Source organism: Bufo gargarizans, chromosome 1 (assembly GCF_014858855.1).
Source record: "Bufo gargarizans isolate SCDJY-AF-19 chromosome 1, ASM1485885v1, whole genome shotgun sequence".
NCBI classification, from domain to species: domain Eukaryota; kingdom Metazoa; phylum Chordata; class Amphibia; order Anura; family Bufonidae; genus Bufo; species Bufo gargarizans.
In genome coordinates, this window is record NC_058080.1 from 378101281 (window position 1) to 378115290 (window position 14010).

General features: G+C 45.7%; 1 protein-coding gene across 6 annotated transcripts in view; it reads left to right on the top strand.

The window, feature by feature from the left end:
• Nucleotides 1–1871: 1871 nt before the first annotated feature.
• The window catches only part of LOC122931096 (survival motor neuron protein-like), a 70054-nt gene continuing 57915 nt past the window's right edge, over nt 1872–14010 (top strand). For 2 of the 6 annotated variants that reach the window (XM_044285064.1, XM_044285072.1), the window contains exons 1-2: nt 1909–2021; nt 12062–12093. Coding sequence is in view for 4 of the 6 variants with exons in the window: in XM_044285031.1 (XP_044140966.1) it covers nt 1974–2021 (48 nt within the window). In the remaining 2 variants the exon portion in view is untranslated. Of the gene's footprint in view, nt 2066–12061; nt 12094–14010 lie in introns of all 6 variants that reach the window. The other 4 variants (XM_044285031.1, XM_044285048.1, XM_044285056.1 and 1 more) reach the window with 4 other exon arrangements.

Genomic DNA, 14010 nt, shown 5'->3' on the forward strand with positions numbered 1-14010 from the left:
GCATCAACCTGTCCCCAATGGAGCTCCCAATCTAAGGCTACTTTCACACTACCGTTTAAATTTTTCGTTTTATTGCCAATGGGGACAAAATGTAACTGAACACAACGGAATGCGCCAAAATGGATTCCGTTCCAATACCTGAGAGCAAACCACAGCATGCTGAGATTTTCTTTCCGTCATGGGATGCGGAGCAAGATGGATCCGTCATGTTAGTCAATGAGGACGGATCTGTCCTCCATTGACTTTCAATGGAGTTCATAACGGATGCAGCCGGTTGTATTATCAGTTACGGAAGCGTTTTTGCTGAACCCTGCCGGATCCAGTAAAAACGCTTGTGTGAAAGTAGTCTAAGGGCTCTTTCACACTTGCGTTGTCCGGATCCGTAGTGTACTCCATTTGCCGGAATTACACGCCGGATCCGGAAAAACGCAAGTGAACTGAAAGCATTTGAAGACGGATCCGTCTTCAAAATGCTTTCAGTGTTACTATGGCAGCCAGGACGCTATTAAAGTCCGTGCCATAGTAGTAGTGGGGAGCGGGGGAGCAGCATACTTACCGTCCATGCGGCTCCCGGGGTGCTCCAGAATGACGTCAGAGCGCCCCATGCGCATGGATGATGTGCCATGCGATCACGTGATCCATGCGCTTGTGGCGCCCTGACGTCACTCTGGAGCGCCTCGGGAGCCGCACGGACGGTAAGTATACTGCTCCCCACTACACTTTACCACGGCAAACAGGACTTAAGCGTCCCGGCAGCCATGGTAACCATTCAGAAAAAGCTAAACGTCGGATCCGGCAATGCGCCGAAACGACGTTTAGCTTAATGGGCATTAATTCCGGATCCGGCCTTGCGGCAAGTCTTCAGGATTTTTGGCCGGAGCAAAAAGCGCAGCATGCTGCGGTATTTTCTCCGGCAAAAGAACGTTCTGTTCCGGAACTGAAGACATCCTGATGCATCCTGAACGGATTTCTCTCCATTCAGAATGCATTAGGATAAAACTGATCAGGATTCTTCCGGCATAGAGCCCCGACGACGGAACTCTATGCCGGAAGAAAAGAACGCAGGTGTGAAAGAGCCCTTAGTTCCTTATTATTATGTCTTTGGAGTGTGGGCGAACATACAACCTCCATGCAGATGTCCACAGGTATATTCCAATGTAGGCCTGCGGGTGGCAGCACTACATTGGAATATACAGAATTTTCTATTTAGCAATATATTGAATCCCAGTGCTAAATAGAAATGGCAATCTGAAAAAAAAAGTTAAAAGAAAATATAAAAATTCTAATCACCCCCTTTCCCCAGAATAAAAATAAACATTCTGGCCACGGCCGTGTCCCAAATGTTGGAGTTTTTTTTTTTTTTTTCCCCAGCTTCCCCACTACATACATTGTATGCCAAGAGAAAAAAAATATATGTGAAGGCAAAAAAAAAAAAAAAAAAAAAAAAAAAGCTATGGCCACTGCTAGTAGGAAACAGAAAATCGCAAGGTCTTAAGGGGTTACTTAGAGGGGCAAACTAGTGGGTGCGTCCACATGGAAACCAGTGGCATACAATACAATACGCGTTATGGGTATTATTTTGGCCAGCAATGCCATACATGACATGTGGATATAATGTGCCACCAGCATTGGATTGAGAGAAGTAACTTTGGGTGGAATTTGCGCCTTGTTTGGGATTCGCCGCATGGCATTAGGCCATGTCACAGATTTCACACAGTGCATACTGGAAGCCACCGAACATAGGATTAATTCGTCAGTATGGGCGCCAGGTGGCGCTGTCCCGCCGGTCCCGCTCTCTGGATGGCGGCTTGTGCGGTGCAATGCATTCTGGGAGATGATGCTTGATGGTGATGCAGCGTATCTTCATCTGCGGACAGAGGACTACATTTCCCAGAGATCTCTACATGTGGTAGACGGGCTGCAGGATGGGGTGCCGGTGGTGGCTGGGATGAGCCTAAAGCACTGACCGGAGGATGGCAGCCTGTGACAGGGAGATAGTGTATCACAAGGACAGCTCCCAGGTGACAAATAGCCCAGTGTACATGTTGTGGTCATGGATGTACGGGTGAGTGGTTGTGTGATGCAGGGATGCAGTCAGGGCGGGCATGTTAATGCATCTGTGCATACTCCATAGGAAAGCCTAGTACAGATTGGCTTGTGTTGGGGAGTAAAGGAAACGTATTTCATCTGCCTAGCAACAACATGGAAGAGGCAGACAGTAAACTAGTCCATTGGTCACAAATTCATTGCAAGACGGGTTGAGATGCTGTCAAATTAGCAGATATTAGGGAATGTTAAGGGTTAAATGCCTGCTTGGAAATGTATTTGCTATTTTGTAGATAACTTGCCTGTCCGTCATATTTGTCAGTACGTGCTGCGATCACAGGACGCCGTCCATGCACAATGCAGTTACAAGTAAATTGTATTCACACGTCACCTGCTCTGTCACCCCATTTTATACCTCGCCCTATAGTATATGTTTCGTGTGTCTAGTATCGAAAAGAATGCTTCAATTTAAAGGACTGTTCCAGGAGCATCAAGTGTTTTCCGCTGTGTGCTCTTGTAGTCTGATCACCCAGCACGCAAGCCATGTACTTGTGGACAGTCAGTATTTGGTCAGTTATGCCTCATTCACACGTCAGTGATTGTGAGCCAAAACTAGGATTGGAGCCTCCACAGACATTAGGTAGAAGGGAAAGATCTGAATCTCCAGGCTCCAATCCTGGTTTTGGCTCACAATCACTGATGGAAATCACTGACCGAACACTGACTGCGTGAATGAGGCATTATTGTGAGCTAGGATGGAGACTGCACTGACATAAGATATAATGGGAGGATTTGCTCCTCATCTGTGTTTTTGACCCACACCTGGTTTGGATGGAAATCGCTGGCTGTGTCAAAGCGGCATGTCAATATCCAAAAAGTTGACTGGGCGTCCCTTGTACCGAGATCCATAATAGAAAGCCATATGGGAGGACAGATCTCATGATGTGACTGAAGGGACTTAAAGGGGTTGTCTCATCATGGACAATGGGTGCTTATCACTAGGATATGCCCCCATTGTCTTATAGGTGAGGGTCCCACTGCTGGGACCTGCCTGCTGGGACCTGCACCTATATCGAGAACGGAGTCCCGCAAGTAAAGGAGGGCGCACTGCGCATGCAAAGCATCCCTCCATTCATTTTCTGTGGGGCTGGCGAAAATATTCGACCCCTGGCTTGGCCACGCATGCGCAGTACGCTCCCATTCACTTCTATGGGGAGCCAGCTTGGCGGTGGCCAGACCGGAGTCCTCCAGCTCCGTTCTCGATAAAGGTGCGGGTCCCAGCGGTGGGGCCTGCACCGATAAGACAATGGGGGCATATCCTAAGGATATGCCCCCATTGTCCATGATGAGACAACCCCTTTAAGATGTTTACTGCTAAATGTTTGAGTTTGTGTTACCAGGAATGAAAGATAAAAAAAAAAATACATGGAAATTGAATGTATTGGGTTTAGCTGATTATTGATTAGATGGTTAACTGATGCAGGGTGAAACCCACTAAGTGTGCGGCCACAAGTTCAGGTTTCATGATGAAAGCCAAAACCAGTAGTGAATTTGGAAAAGTTGTATCTGTCCTTTATACTTTTTTTCCTTTTATGATCCATTCTTGACTTTGGCTTCCAAAACTGCATCAGGAAACCTGAACGTGTGGCGGAACCCTAAGGCCCCTTTCACACGGGCGAGTTTTCCGTGCGGGTGCGATGCGTGCGGTGAACGCACTGCACCCGCACTGAATCCTGACCCATTCATTTCTATGGGACTGTGCACACGAGCGGTGATTTTCACGCATCACTTGTGCGTTGCGTGAAAATCGCAGCATGCTCCTCTTTGTGCGTTTTTCACGTAACGCAGGCCCTATAGAAATGACTGGGGTTGCGTGAAAATCGCATGCATCCGCAAGCAAGTGCGGATGCGGTGCGATTTTCACGCATGGGTTCTAGGTGACAGTCTATTCACTGTATTATTTTCCCTTATAACATGGTTATAAGGGAAAATAATAGCATTCTGAATACAGAATGCTTAGTATAATAGTGCTGGAGGGGTTAAAAATAATAAAAAAGTTAACTCACCTTCTCCTCTTGTTCGCGTAGAGGCCGGTCTGTTCTTTAGCTGTGGGCTGAATGACCTGTGGTGATGTCAGATCACATGCTCCATCACCATGGTGATGGACCATGTGATTGGAGCATGTGATCTGACGTCACCTCAGGTCATTCAGTCCACAGCTAAAGAACAGACCGGGATCTACGCGAACAAGAGGAGAAGGTGAGTTAACTATTTTATTATTTTTAACCCCTCCAGCACTATTATACTAAGCATTCTGTATTCAGAATGCTATTATTTTCCCTTATAACCAGGGCTGTGGAGTCGGAGTCGAGGAGTCTGAGTCAATTTTGGGTACCTGGAGTCGGAGTCGGCAAAAAATGAACCGACTCCGACTCCTACTAAATTTAAATTGGAATAAAAAAATAAAAAAGCAAGTTTAAATGTCCGAATTCATAAACAGTTATAATTAATGACTTCTCTACTGTAAGAATAAAGGCCAATGCATGCAGTGCCTCACGTAACCGCAAAACAAACACGTTCAGTGATGTGAAGAAGCATGCTTTTCATATGCTTCACTATATGGCACGCAATGCACAATTAGGAGTGGCAATACATATACTTTCCATTGTGTTGTGTTCTGATGTTACAGGGAACACAATGCCCATGGTTTACCTAGCCTCTCACTGATAAGGGATTAAGTAAATATGTGTTTTGCAGGACTAGAGACACTTGTATAAGTGAAGGGAATGGAGGGTCAATAGTTCAAGACTGAAGCTGTAAACCATGGATGTCAAACTCATGGCCCTCCAGATGTTGCAAAACTACAACTCCCATCATTCCCTGATAGCTGTAGTATGCCCAGGCATGATGGGAGTTGTAGTTTTGCAACAGCTGGAGGGCCACGAGTTTGACATCCCTGCTGTAAACCATTGGAAAAAACTGCTGTCATTCAGCTAAGGCTATAAAACGTGTAAACTCAGAATGTTATCTTAAACTTTAAACATGACTATAGGATTCTTCTAGGGAAATCATGTTTTAAAATAAATGTCCCTTCTTGGATCCTCCCACTGCCCTATCTTCAGCAGAAGATCAGCACACAAAGGAGAAGGCAGCAGCTTCTGCCCAACTACCTCTCTGTGCTAGAAGAGCTTAGAAGAACTTCTTTCTTTCCTTCAAGGAATGTATAAAATACATTCGCATATTAAATACAGAGGAGTCGGAGTCGGAAGTACAAAAAACTGAGGAGTCGGAGCATTTATCTACCGACTCCACAGCCCTGCTTATAACTATAAGGGAAAATAATACAATCTTCAGAACATCAATCCCAAGCCCGAACTTCTGTGAAGAAGTTCGGGTTTGGGTACCAAACATGCGCGATTTTTCTCACACGAGTGCAAAACGCATGACAATGTTTTGCACTCGCGCGGAAAAATCGCGCATTTTCCCGCAACGCACCCGCCTCTTATCCGGGCAAAAAACATGACGCCCGTGTGAAAGAGGCCTAACAGCACCTATTTTCATACCAAAGTGTTGTCACCCTTGAAATGAACTGCTTTCTTAGAGAACTTGGGGGTGGGATTTGGCTGAAGGCTCATGGAAAACATGTGGAGCTGAAAACAAACACCAGGCCTCTATTTCCTGGGTGGCACCATAAAGGGTGGCCCATTCTGATCTGTGGTATGGGGCCCCTCTCTTCCATGCATGTTATTGTCACAGCCCCTTCTTCTCTTTGCTGTGTGTCAGCTTGCAGTGTAGTTTGACCTGTGATATAAAATTACTGGCTTTATACTAGACTGCCTTAAAGGGAACCTGTCACCGGGATTTTGTGTATAGAGCTGAGGACATGGGTTGCTAGATGGCCGCTAGCACATCCGCAATACCCAGTCCCCATAGCTCTGTGTGCTTTTATTGTGTCAAAAAACCGATTTGATACATATGCAAATTAACCTCAGATGAGTCCTGTACGTGAGATGAGTCAGGGACAGGACTCATCTCAGGTTAATTTGCATATGTATCAAATCGTTTTTTTGACACAATAAAAGCACACAGAGCTATGGGGACTGGGTGTTGCGGATGTGCTAGCGGCCATCTAGCAACCCATGTCCTCAGCTCTATACCCAAAATCCTGGTGACAGGTTCCCTTTAAAGGCTATGTACACCTTTGGAGACAGTTTTTGTTTATGATTGCATTTTACTCATTTTTGGCTAAAAATCATATTTTCAATTGACCTTTATTAAAAATATTGAGCTGTTCTGTCACAAAAGGTTAACTGTTTTTCTAACTGTGTGACTGGTACCTTCACTTTGTGGCAGTCATCTAATAACTCTTATCGCTAATTTACTAAGCGGTCATAAACACTTATTTAAGCCACTGTCTTATCAGGAAGATAAAGACTGAGCTTTGATGAGTTTTATAATTTCAGAGAGCAGAGATAAGGAGCCTGTCAGCTTCCCAGATGACGGAAAAGACAGAACGTCCACAGACTGCCACTACAGCATCTCAGCTCTGTAAAGAAAAAAGGATTCCATATTTTTAATAAAGACCAATTGAAAAAATGATTTTTAGCTCAAAAGAAGTGCAATGCAATAATAAAAAAAATGCCTCCAAAGGTCGACATAGCCTTTAAAGGGGTTCTTTGGTAAAAGTGACATTTTACTAAGTGTCCCATGAAGCTAAAGATTCATACTTGCCTGTGCCAGTCCTCTGGGGTATCCATGTTCTGGTTCCTGCAGTGTTCACATCTGGTAGTGCATGGGCATGGTCACATGCACCACTCCAGCCAATGACTAGCTTCAGCACGGAAGTCACTACTACTTTATTATTTAGCTGTTTTGGTGTCTATTGCACTTTAGACTCAGTATACTTTTACATTATTGACATGTCAGAGGGGCACAGATTCCATTGTGGGGTTGCAGCGAGCACTATACAGGCAGGAGCACATAGGGTCTCCTGTACCAATGTGCTATTTCAGGCTCCTGCCTGTGCCTGCTCTGCTAAAAGTTCTGCATGGCACATGGGTGCAGGGTCTTCTGTACCAGTGTGCTTTTAGCTGACCGTAGGGCAGCCACATGATGTGGGGTGCACACGGCCGGTACCTGTGTATTGTGGACCTGCTATTTGCGGGCCACAATATGCCCACGGCCGGGCAACGGCCGTGTGCATGAGGCCTTAAAGCCTTCCGTGGTGCATTCTGTCATAGAATTCAGTTATATTCCATGGTGACGGAATTCAGGCTAAACCGGAACCTGAAGTTCAAAACATGAAGTTCGCTCATCCCTACTGATGACCTATCCAGAGGAAAATCTCGGAAAACCCTTTTAATGATTTGTCGGATGGAGGTTGGCATGTCCAGCTTTCATATGAAAGATCTTTTCATAAACAGGCGCACTAAGATCATCATGAAAAGATTCATTCAGATCACTTGGGCAGTGGCCTTTCTTGGGGAAAACAATAGTGATTTCCCCAAAAAGCTAATTATTTCAGCAATATCCTAATGGACATTCTGCGTACGAAATGACTGCCTTTAGAAGCAGAAGAAATAGGTGGGAGGAGGTGATGGGAAATATGGCTTGCTATTCTTACTCCTTCTGGCACAGTCTCCATGTACAGTCTGTGGAGCAGAGAAGGTTGTTGTAGACTACAGAGAAGATTTATTTCCTTCCACTTCTTCTTCCTTATCACTCAGATAATAAATAGTAGTAGCTATATACTAAGGAACTGACGTAAATGAAGATGCAGGAAGTAAAGACAATCTATCATCTGATTTTTGGCTATTAAAACGTATTGACTGCAGGCTTGGACTGTGCCCCTGCGACTTTGAGTAGAATTCCCTTTCTTCAGAAAGATAAATTTAATTCCCGCACAAGAGGTATGTAGATGTGATACCAGGAGTCATCTGGTGGAGCAGTCAGGGAGTCCTTGCTATAAACCTTCTCCAGGGTGATTGAGATGCCTCTGACGTGTCTCTGAAATGCCACAGTAACCCTTCTACAGGCGTCTGTGCAAGTAACTTCACGCCTTGCATACAGTCTCATGTGCATTTATACGCATGAGACTTTTTTGGGTCTAGAGCGGTGTACCAGCGCAGCCTGCGTAGAGTCTGTTCAGAACTTGCTGCACATCCCTAGATTCCCTGCGGGAGCCCCACACTGACTGATTCCGGATGCTTAAACCCTTAGATGCCGCGGTCATCTGCGTACACAGCATCTAGGCAGTTAGACAGAAGAGAGGGACCCCTCTGTCACCTTCAGTCCCCTACACACACGATCCCAGGGTGAAAATACATTGCCATGGCGGCCGACAAAGGCCCCCAGGCCTGCAATGACTGTATTCCTATTAGGCTGTGCCAGAGTCGTAGGCTATTATGCATTTATGTACAAGGTATACCAAAGCATTGTACTAGTCATGTCCCTTAGTGCATTGGATTCTATGATAATAGCAATCTAATGATTACATGTTATAGTTCTCTATGGGAACTATAAAAAAGTGTAAAAAAAAAACAAAACATAAAAATTCTAATCGCCCCCCTTTTCCCAAAATAAAATAACCAAAAAAAATACACATCATGGGTGTCGCGATGAGTGAAAACGCCCATAGTATAAAAATATATTCCCTATATAGCAAACATCAAAACAGAAAAAAGCGTCCAAATGGCCGATTCGCCATTTTTGGTCGCTTCATTTTCTACAAAAAAAATTGATAAAAAGTGATCAAACAGTCATACACACTCCAGAATGGTATCAATAAAAAGTTCAAATCGCCCCGCAAAAAAATAAGCCCCCATACAGCTCCGTACACATAATTACAAAAAGTTATAGGGGTCAAAATTTAGCAACAATAAAAAAAAGATTTTTTTTTCCCCATTTTTTTTTTTTTTATCACTATCAAAACGCAAGAAAAACTATACATATAAGATATGGTCGATTCGTACTGACCTGTAGAATAAAAGTAACCGACGCCTATCCAGACCAACCCAATAGCCCCCATATATGATACCAAAATATTCACATGTAATTTGTAGTAAATCTTTATTAATACAAAAGATAATAGACAAGGTGAAAACAAAAGAAGAGGAGGAGGAGATAACTAGATCTCCTCACTCCTGATCCCCCTGATAGAAGGAATCGCACAGGTACTCAGCTCAATATGATGATGATGTAAATATCCCTGGGTAAAACATGTATATATAGCCCCCAAGATGCACAGTGGGGAGAAGTAAAACCGATAATGTGCAAAAAGGATGAAATTGATAGTGCAACTAATATATACACACGATGAATGGGGACCAATAACAGGCCGGAGCCATGTCCAGTCGAAAATGACACAAAGCCAGTAGGGTGGCGTTGATGTATATTGTATCAGTGTCTATCGCAGCCAGTAGCTGTGGTCACTTGTAGCCCTTATATACACACTCTGATATGCGGACTCATTGACACACCTTTGTGTCATTTTCGACTGGACATGGCTCCGGCCTGTTATTGGTCCCCATTCATCCCATTCATTAGTTGCACTATCAATTTCATCCTTTTTGCACAGTGTCAGAGAGGTGCGATATTCCTGCTTCTACAAAATATTGATTAAGGGGTTCTGTATGCCTGCTTCTAAAAAATACTGATTGAGGGGTGCGATATACCTACCTCCGCTAAATACTGATTGAGGCCTGCGATACACTGGCTTCCACAAAATACTGATTGAGGGGTGCGATATACCTGCTTCCACCAAATATTGATTGAGGCCTGCGGTACACCGGCTTCCACAAAATACTGATTGAGGGATGTGATATATCTGCTCCACCAAATATTGATTGAGGGGTTCTATATACCTGTTGCAGTAAGCCGGATAATATGCAATGACTGGGTCAGGTGTAAGTAATAGTTAATAGTTTTTTTTCGTGACTCTAATTGCAGCGTGCGCAGGGTACAGTCTCAGGGCCCTTTAAGGTGTTGCAACTCACGTACCAGGCTAGGAATGCCATAGTGGTATAATGTCTTTGTGTGATAGTAGTAATAGTGTCAATGGTGTCTCCTACCTTGGTACGGCTGGACTCCTGGATCCTGGCTCACTTGCAATAAATGAGTGTTGCTAGTAGGAGTAATTGAGGGATTTGGTAGCAATAATTGAGATCCAGACTTGGAATATAATTCAAACTGCTCTTTACTGGATGCAGCATTAATCCACACGAGATACAGCAATAGTCTTTGGTCCCAGCAGGTATTGACAATGTATGGCAGGAATCTGTCTTCTGCTTCTATCATGTGCCTGGTGCTCTCTACAGGATAAGTCGTCTGCTTGTGGCTCTTAAATGTGGCAGGAATGTATATCTTCTGCTCTGTCTATCTTCTGCTGTGTATGGGACTGACTAGCTGAGGAGGAATTTGGCTTCTCCTGGTCTCTGGACGGTACTCAGTTAGCTCACAGGGTATGCTTCTTCCTGGAGTTCTGGAGGTGGCTGCTTGCTTTCCACCAGCTAAGGCTGAAGGGCTCAGACTGGGAATGATGACCTTTGGTCTCAGCCGAGACAAGATCCTGGTCTGGAATCCCTAGAACTGGGAGCGCCTACCAGCACAGCCTTCCCCTAGCCGGGGTGGCTGGCACACTAACTGAACTTCCTTCCCTCCCCATGAGGCAGGACATGGGCGAGCCCACTCTGCTCAAAGAGGGGGATCTAAACTGGAATGTACTATTCCAGTCTAGAAATGCTAAACTGTTACTAAGGCCCTGCTAACACATTGTTACCACCTGCTGGTGAACATGAAAATTACAGCAAATACATTTAACAAGGGTTTCAATGCACATTAGTGAGGATGTGATATTAAATTACACAGGATGACAATGCAGATGCACTTAACAGGTTTTAGCTGGGTAAAAGAGTTTGGTAACATAACTCTGGGATGTTACATTCTCCCTTACTTCGAGTTAAGCCACCTTCGGCTTATGCTTAGGAGGGAGAGAAAGAACCAGCTCTGGGGTACCCAAATAAGTACAAAGTGCTGCATGAATTACACATATATGACATACAAAGACAAACATGAAACGGCTATCCCCAGGTTCCTGCCTGCATGAGTAGGGTGTCCAACACACAGTTTCCCTCTCTCGGTATAACCAGTGAACCAAATACTGCACTAAGCAAACATTACTGACTGACTTTGAAGTGTTCTGGCCCTAAAACACCAAAGAAAGCATGGGGGTGTCTTTACTCTGTATTCCTTCCATTATGTAATGGAATGCCTGCAAATGAAAGGGTGGCTTTATCCTGTATTCCCTTCCCTGCACCAAAGTCTGAGAAATTTGGCTTATAGCACGATCACTATGGTGACTAAGGGTAGCTAAAATGTGTCTCTAAGTACCATACCTTAGGCAAAGGCTCAGAAGGAGAGGTATTTAGCGTCTCCATGCACTTCTGGCAATGTCACAGGAGGAGGGTAGTATAATCCCATGGAACTCCTGGAAATAAAACACCTCAGGATGGGAGCAATCCTGAACATGAAACAAACGGGAAGGAGGGGTCTATGACTGCTAACCATTCCCGAAGCAGCGGGGTTACCTGTGTAGTTACTGGACCTGCCAGGACTCACCACTTGGTCCTACCTGTGCACTAAGAGTAGGCCATTAGTTTTAAGCGTCCGTATAAAAGAATGAGAGAACAAGAGCTGTCAAATAAGACATACAAGAGTAAGTTGCTACATTTTTGGTTAAGTGCAATTATCACAAATAGTGCAGGAAGGTCACATTGCGGCACCTAGAAAAGGATACACACAATGGGCATGGTATACTTAAATGTTGCATAACCGGTAAACTGGTAATTAGTGCAAAAGTATCACATAGGAAATCGCAAAGAGCTCAGGTACACGTTTGAGTCTTTTCTTTGGGTGCAAGCTTTTAACGTTGCAATAAACATTTTTAGAAAAATAGTGCAATTTTATTAATGCAAGAGTAGGCTCAAAAATAACTTGAGTCCTTTTTTTTTTCTTGTAGTGCTTGCTTACTGTTGAATCCTCTGGAAACAGGTAAAAAGACAATCGTAATCCACAGGGATAAAAGTTAATTGTAATCCAAGGAGGTATAAAATGTTATATAAAAGCACATATTGAAGAACCATAGTTCCATGAGGTTATCATGTAACCTGAGAAAGGGGATAAAACAACTAGAACTTGGACATGAGGGGTTAAATGCTGATGAAGGGAGTCCTTATAGCTCATGACCATCAGGGTGAGGACTAAATAGGGCAACCTGAAAATAAAAACGTTAAGACACGCAATGCCAACGGGTCCTCACCCGTCAGGAATAGTCCACGACGTGGCTCCCAAATAGTTCCTCATTTGTTGAAGAGGATGCATTTAGAGAAGAACATCCATGTCCTCCTTGCTGCTGGAGCTAATAAAGCGCATCAGGGGCGCTCTTGCCTCTGGTAGCTCATGGTTGCAGCAGTAGTGGTACGCCACTGACCTCTGGTGGTGTCCTTGGGTACTGGAGAATGCAGCTGTGACATGCTGCAAGGCGGGGTTTCCTAGCCGGTGCAGAGGCGGTTAAAACCTCCGGCTGAAGGGGTTCTGGAAGGCTACTTGCAGGTGCCTGGGGCAGCTTCCAAGGAAGGACATAAGGTTGCACTATGGGGTTAAATGTTAACACAGAGTTATTTATCTGACCCACCCGTAGTGTTGGTGGTGCAGCCAGGTCAGGGATAAGTGGTGCAGGTTCTGGCTGGGGTTGCTCTTTGAAACGCAACCTGCCGTCTAGGGTCTCTCGTAAGGATCTGACTTTCCCTGCAGAGCCTGGGTCTTCTTGCCAGGTCTCTGGGGTGACTGCAGGGGTTAACGTCTTAGCCAGCAGGGTCACAACGGCAACAAAGGGGCCTTGGACTGAACGCATAGGGATGTATTCAACCTGGTCCCCGGCGTACAGGTTGTGACGGGCCTGTGGCAGGTAATGTCGCTTGACTGAGCCCACAAAGATCTCTGAACCAGAGTGGCATTCCTGGAGAAATCCCACTCCCCTTTCAACTAAAAACCAGAGCACAGTCCCAGTGCGCCTGGTCAATTTGGGGTCTCCTGGCTGGGGGTCATCTACTACTTGTTTGACCCATTCTTCTATGGCAGACTTGTATTCCCAAGCCGTCTGGGCATAGGCGGTAATTTCCCATGGCACTTTGGGGTTTAGGCATCCCGATTTTGCAGTAGTAGAGGCACTGGGTGGCGGAGTGGAAGCTCCGGCCGCCTCCGCCGCACCAGTAAGTGTCCTTGGCGGAGCAGGCCTAGGCCTGTTAGCTGTTTCGGGACCCTCAGGGAGCGGTGCAGGGGCAGGTACCTGATGTCGCGGCCAGTTCCGGTGCCTCCTGGTGGTCATTGCGGGGTCCGATCGCCGTCTGCGGTGCAGGCTGGTCCAAAGCCTGGGCAGCTACGTCAGCGGCATCCTCCGCGGGAACAGGTTCAGCATCGGCGGCCATCTTGGGGGCCTTCGACGCTGTCAGCAGAAGTAGTGGAAAGATCCACAGCCTCCGAGGACTTGGCTGGAGTCGCGTCTTCTTCCGCAGGAGTGGTAACAGCGGCCTTCTCAGCTGGGTTAGCGGCGGCTGTCTCTTCCTTGATTGCGGCAGGCGCTGGCTCTGGGGACGCTCCAAATGTGCAGGGGCCCACTTTCTTGATAAGCTGCGCGACCCGGATCTCAGGTACGGTGGTCTCGTATACAAGCTCTCCCTGGATCGCCATATGATCCCATTTTGGAGGAGGGAGCGCCATCTTCCTTGGCTCCACTGTCGGAGTGCTTTCAGGAAGTGAGGGTGGAGCCCAGAGGGAGGAGTCTGCACTCCCTTGGCTCGCATTGCAAAGTTCTTGGTGGGCAGGCTTTAGATTTCCCACTTCTAGAGGGACATACAGACGTGGACAAAATTGTTGGTACCCTTTGGTCAATGAAAGAAAAAGTCACAA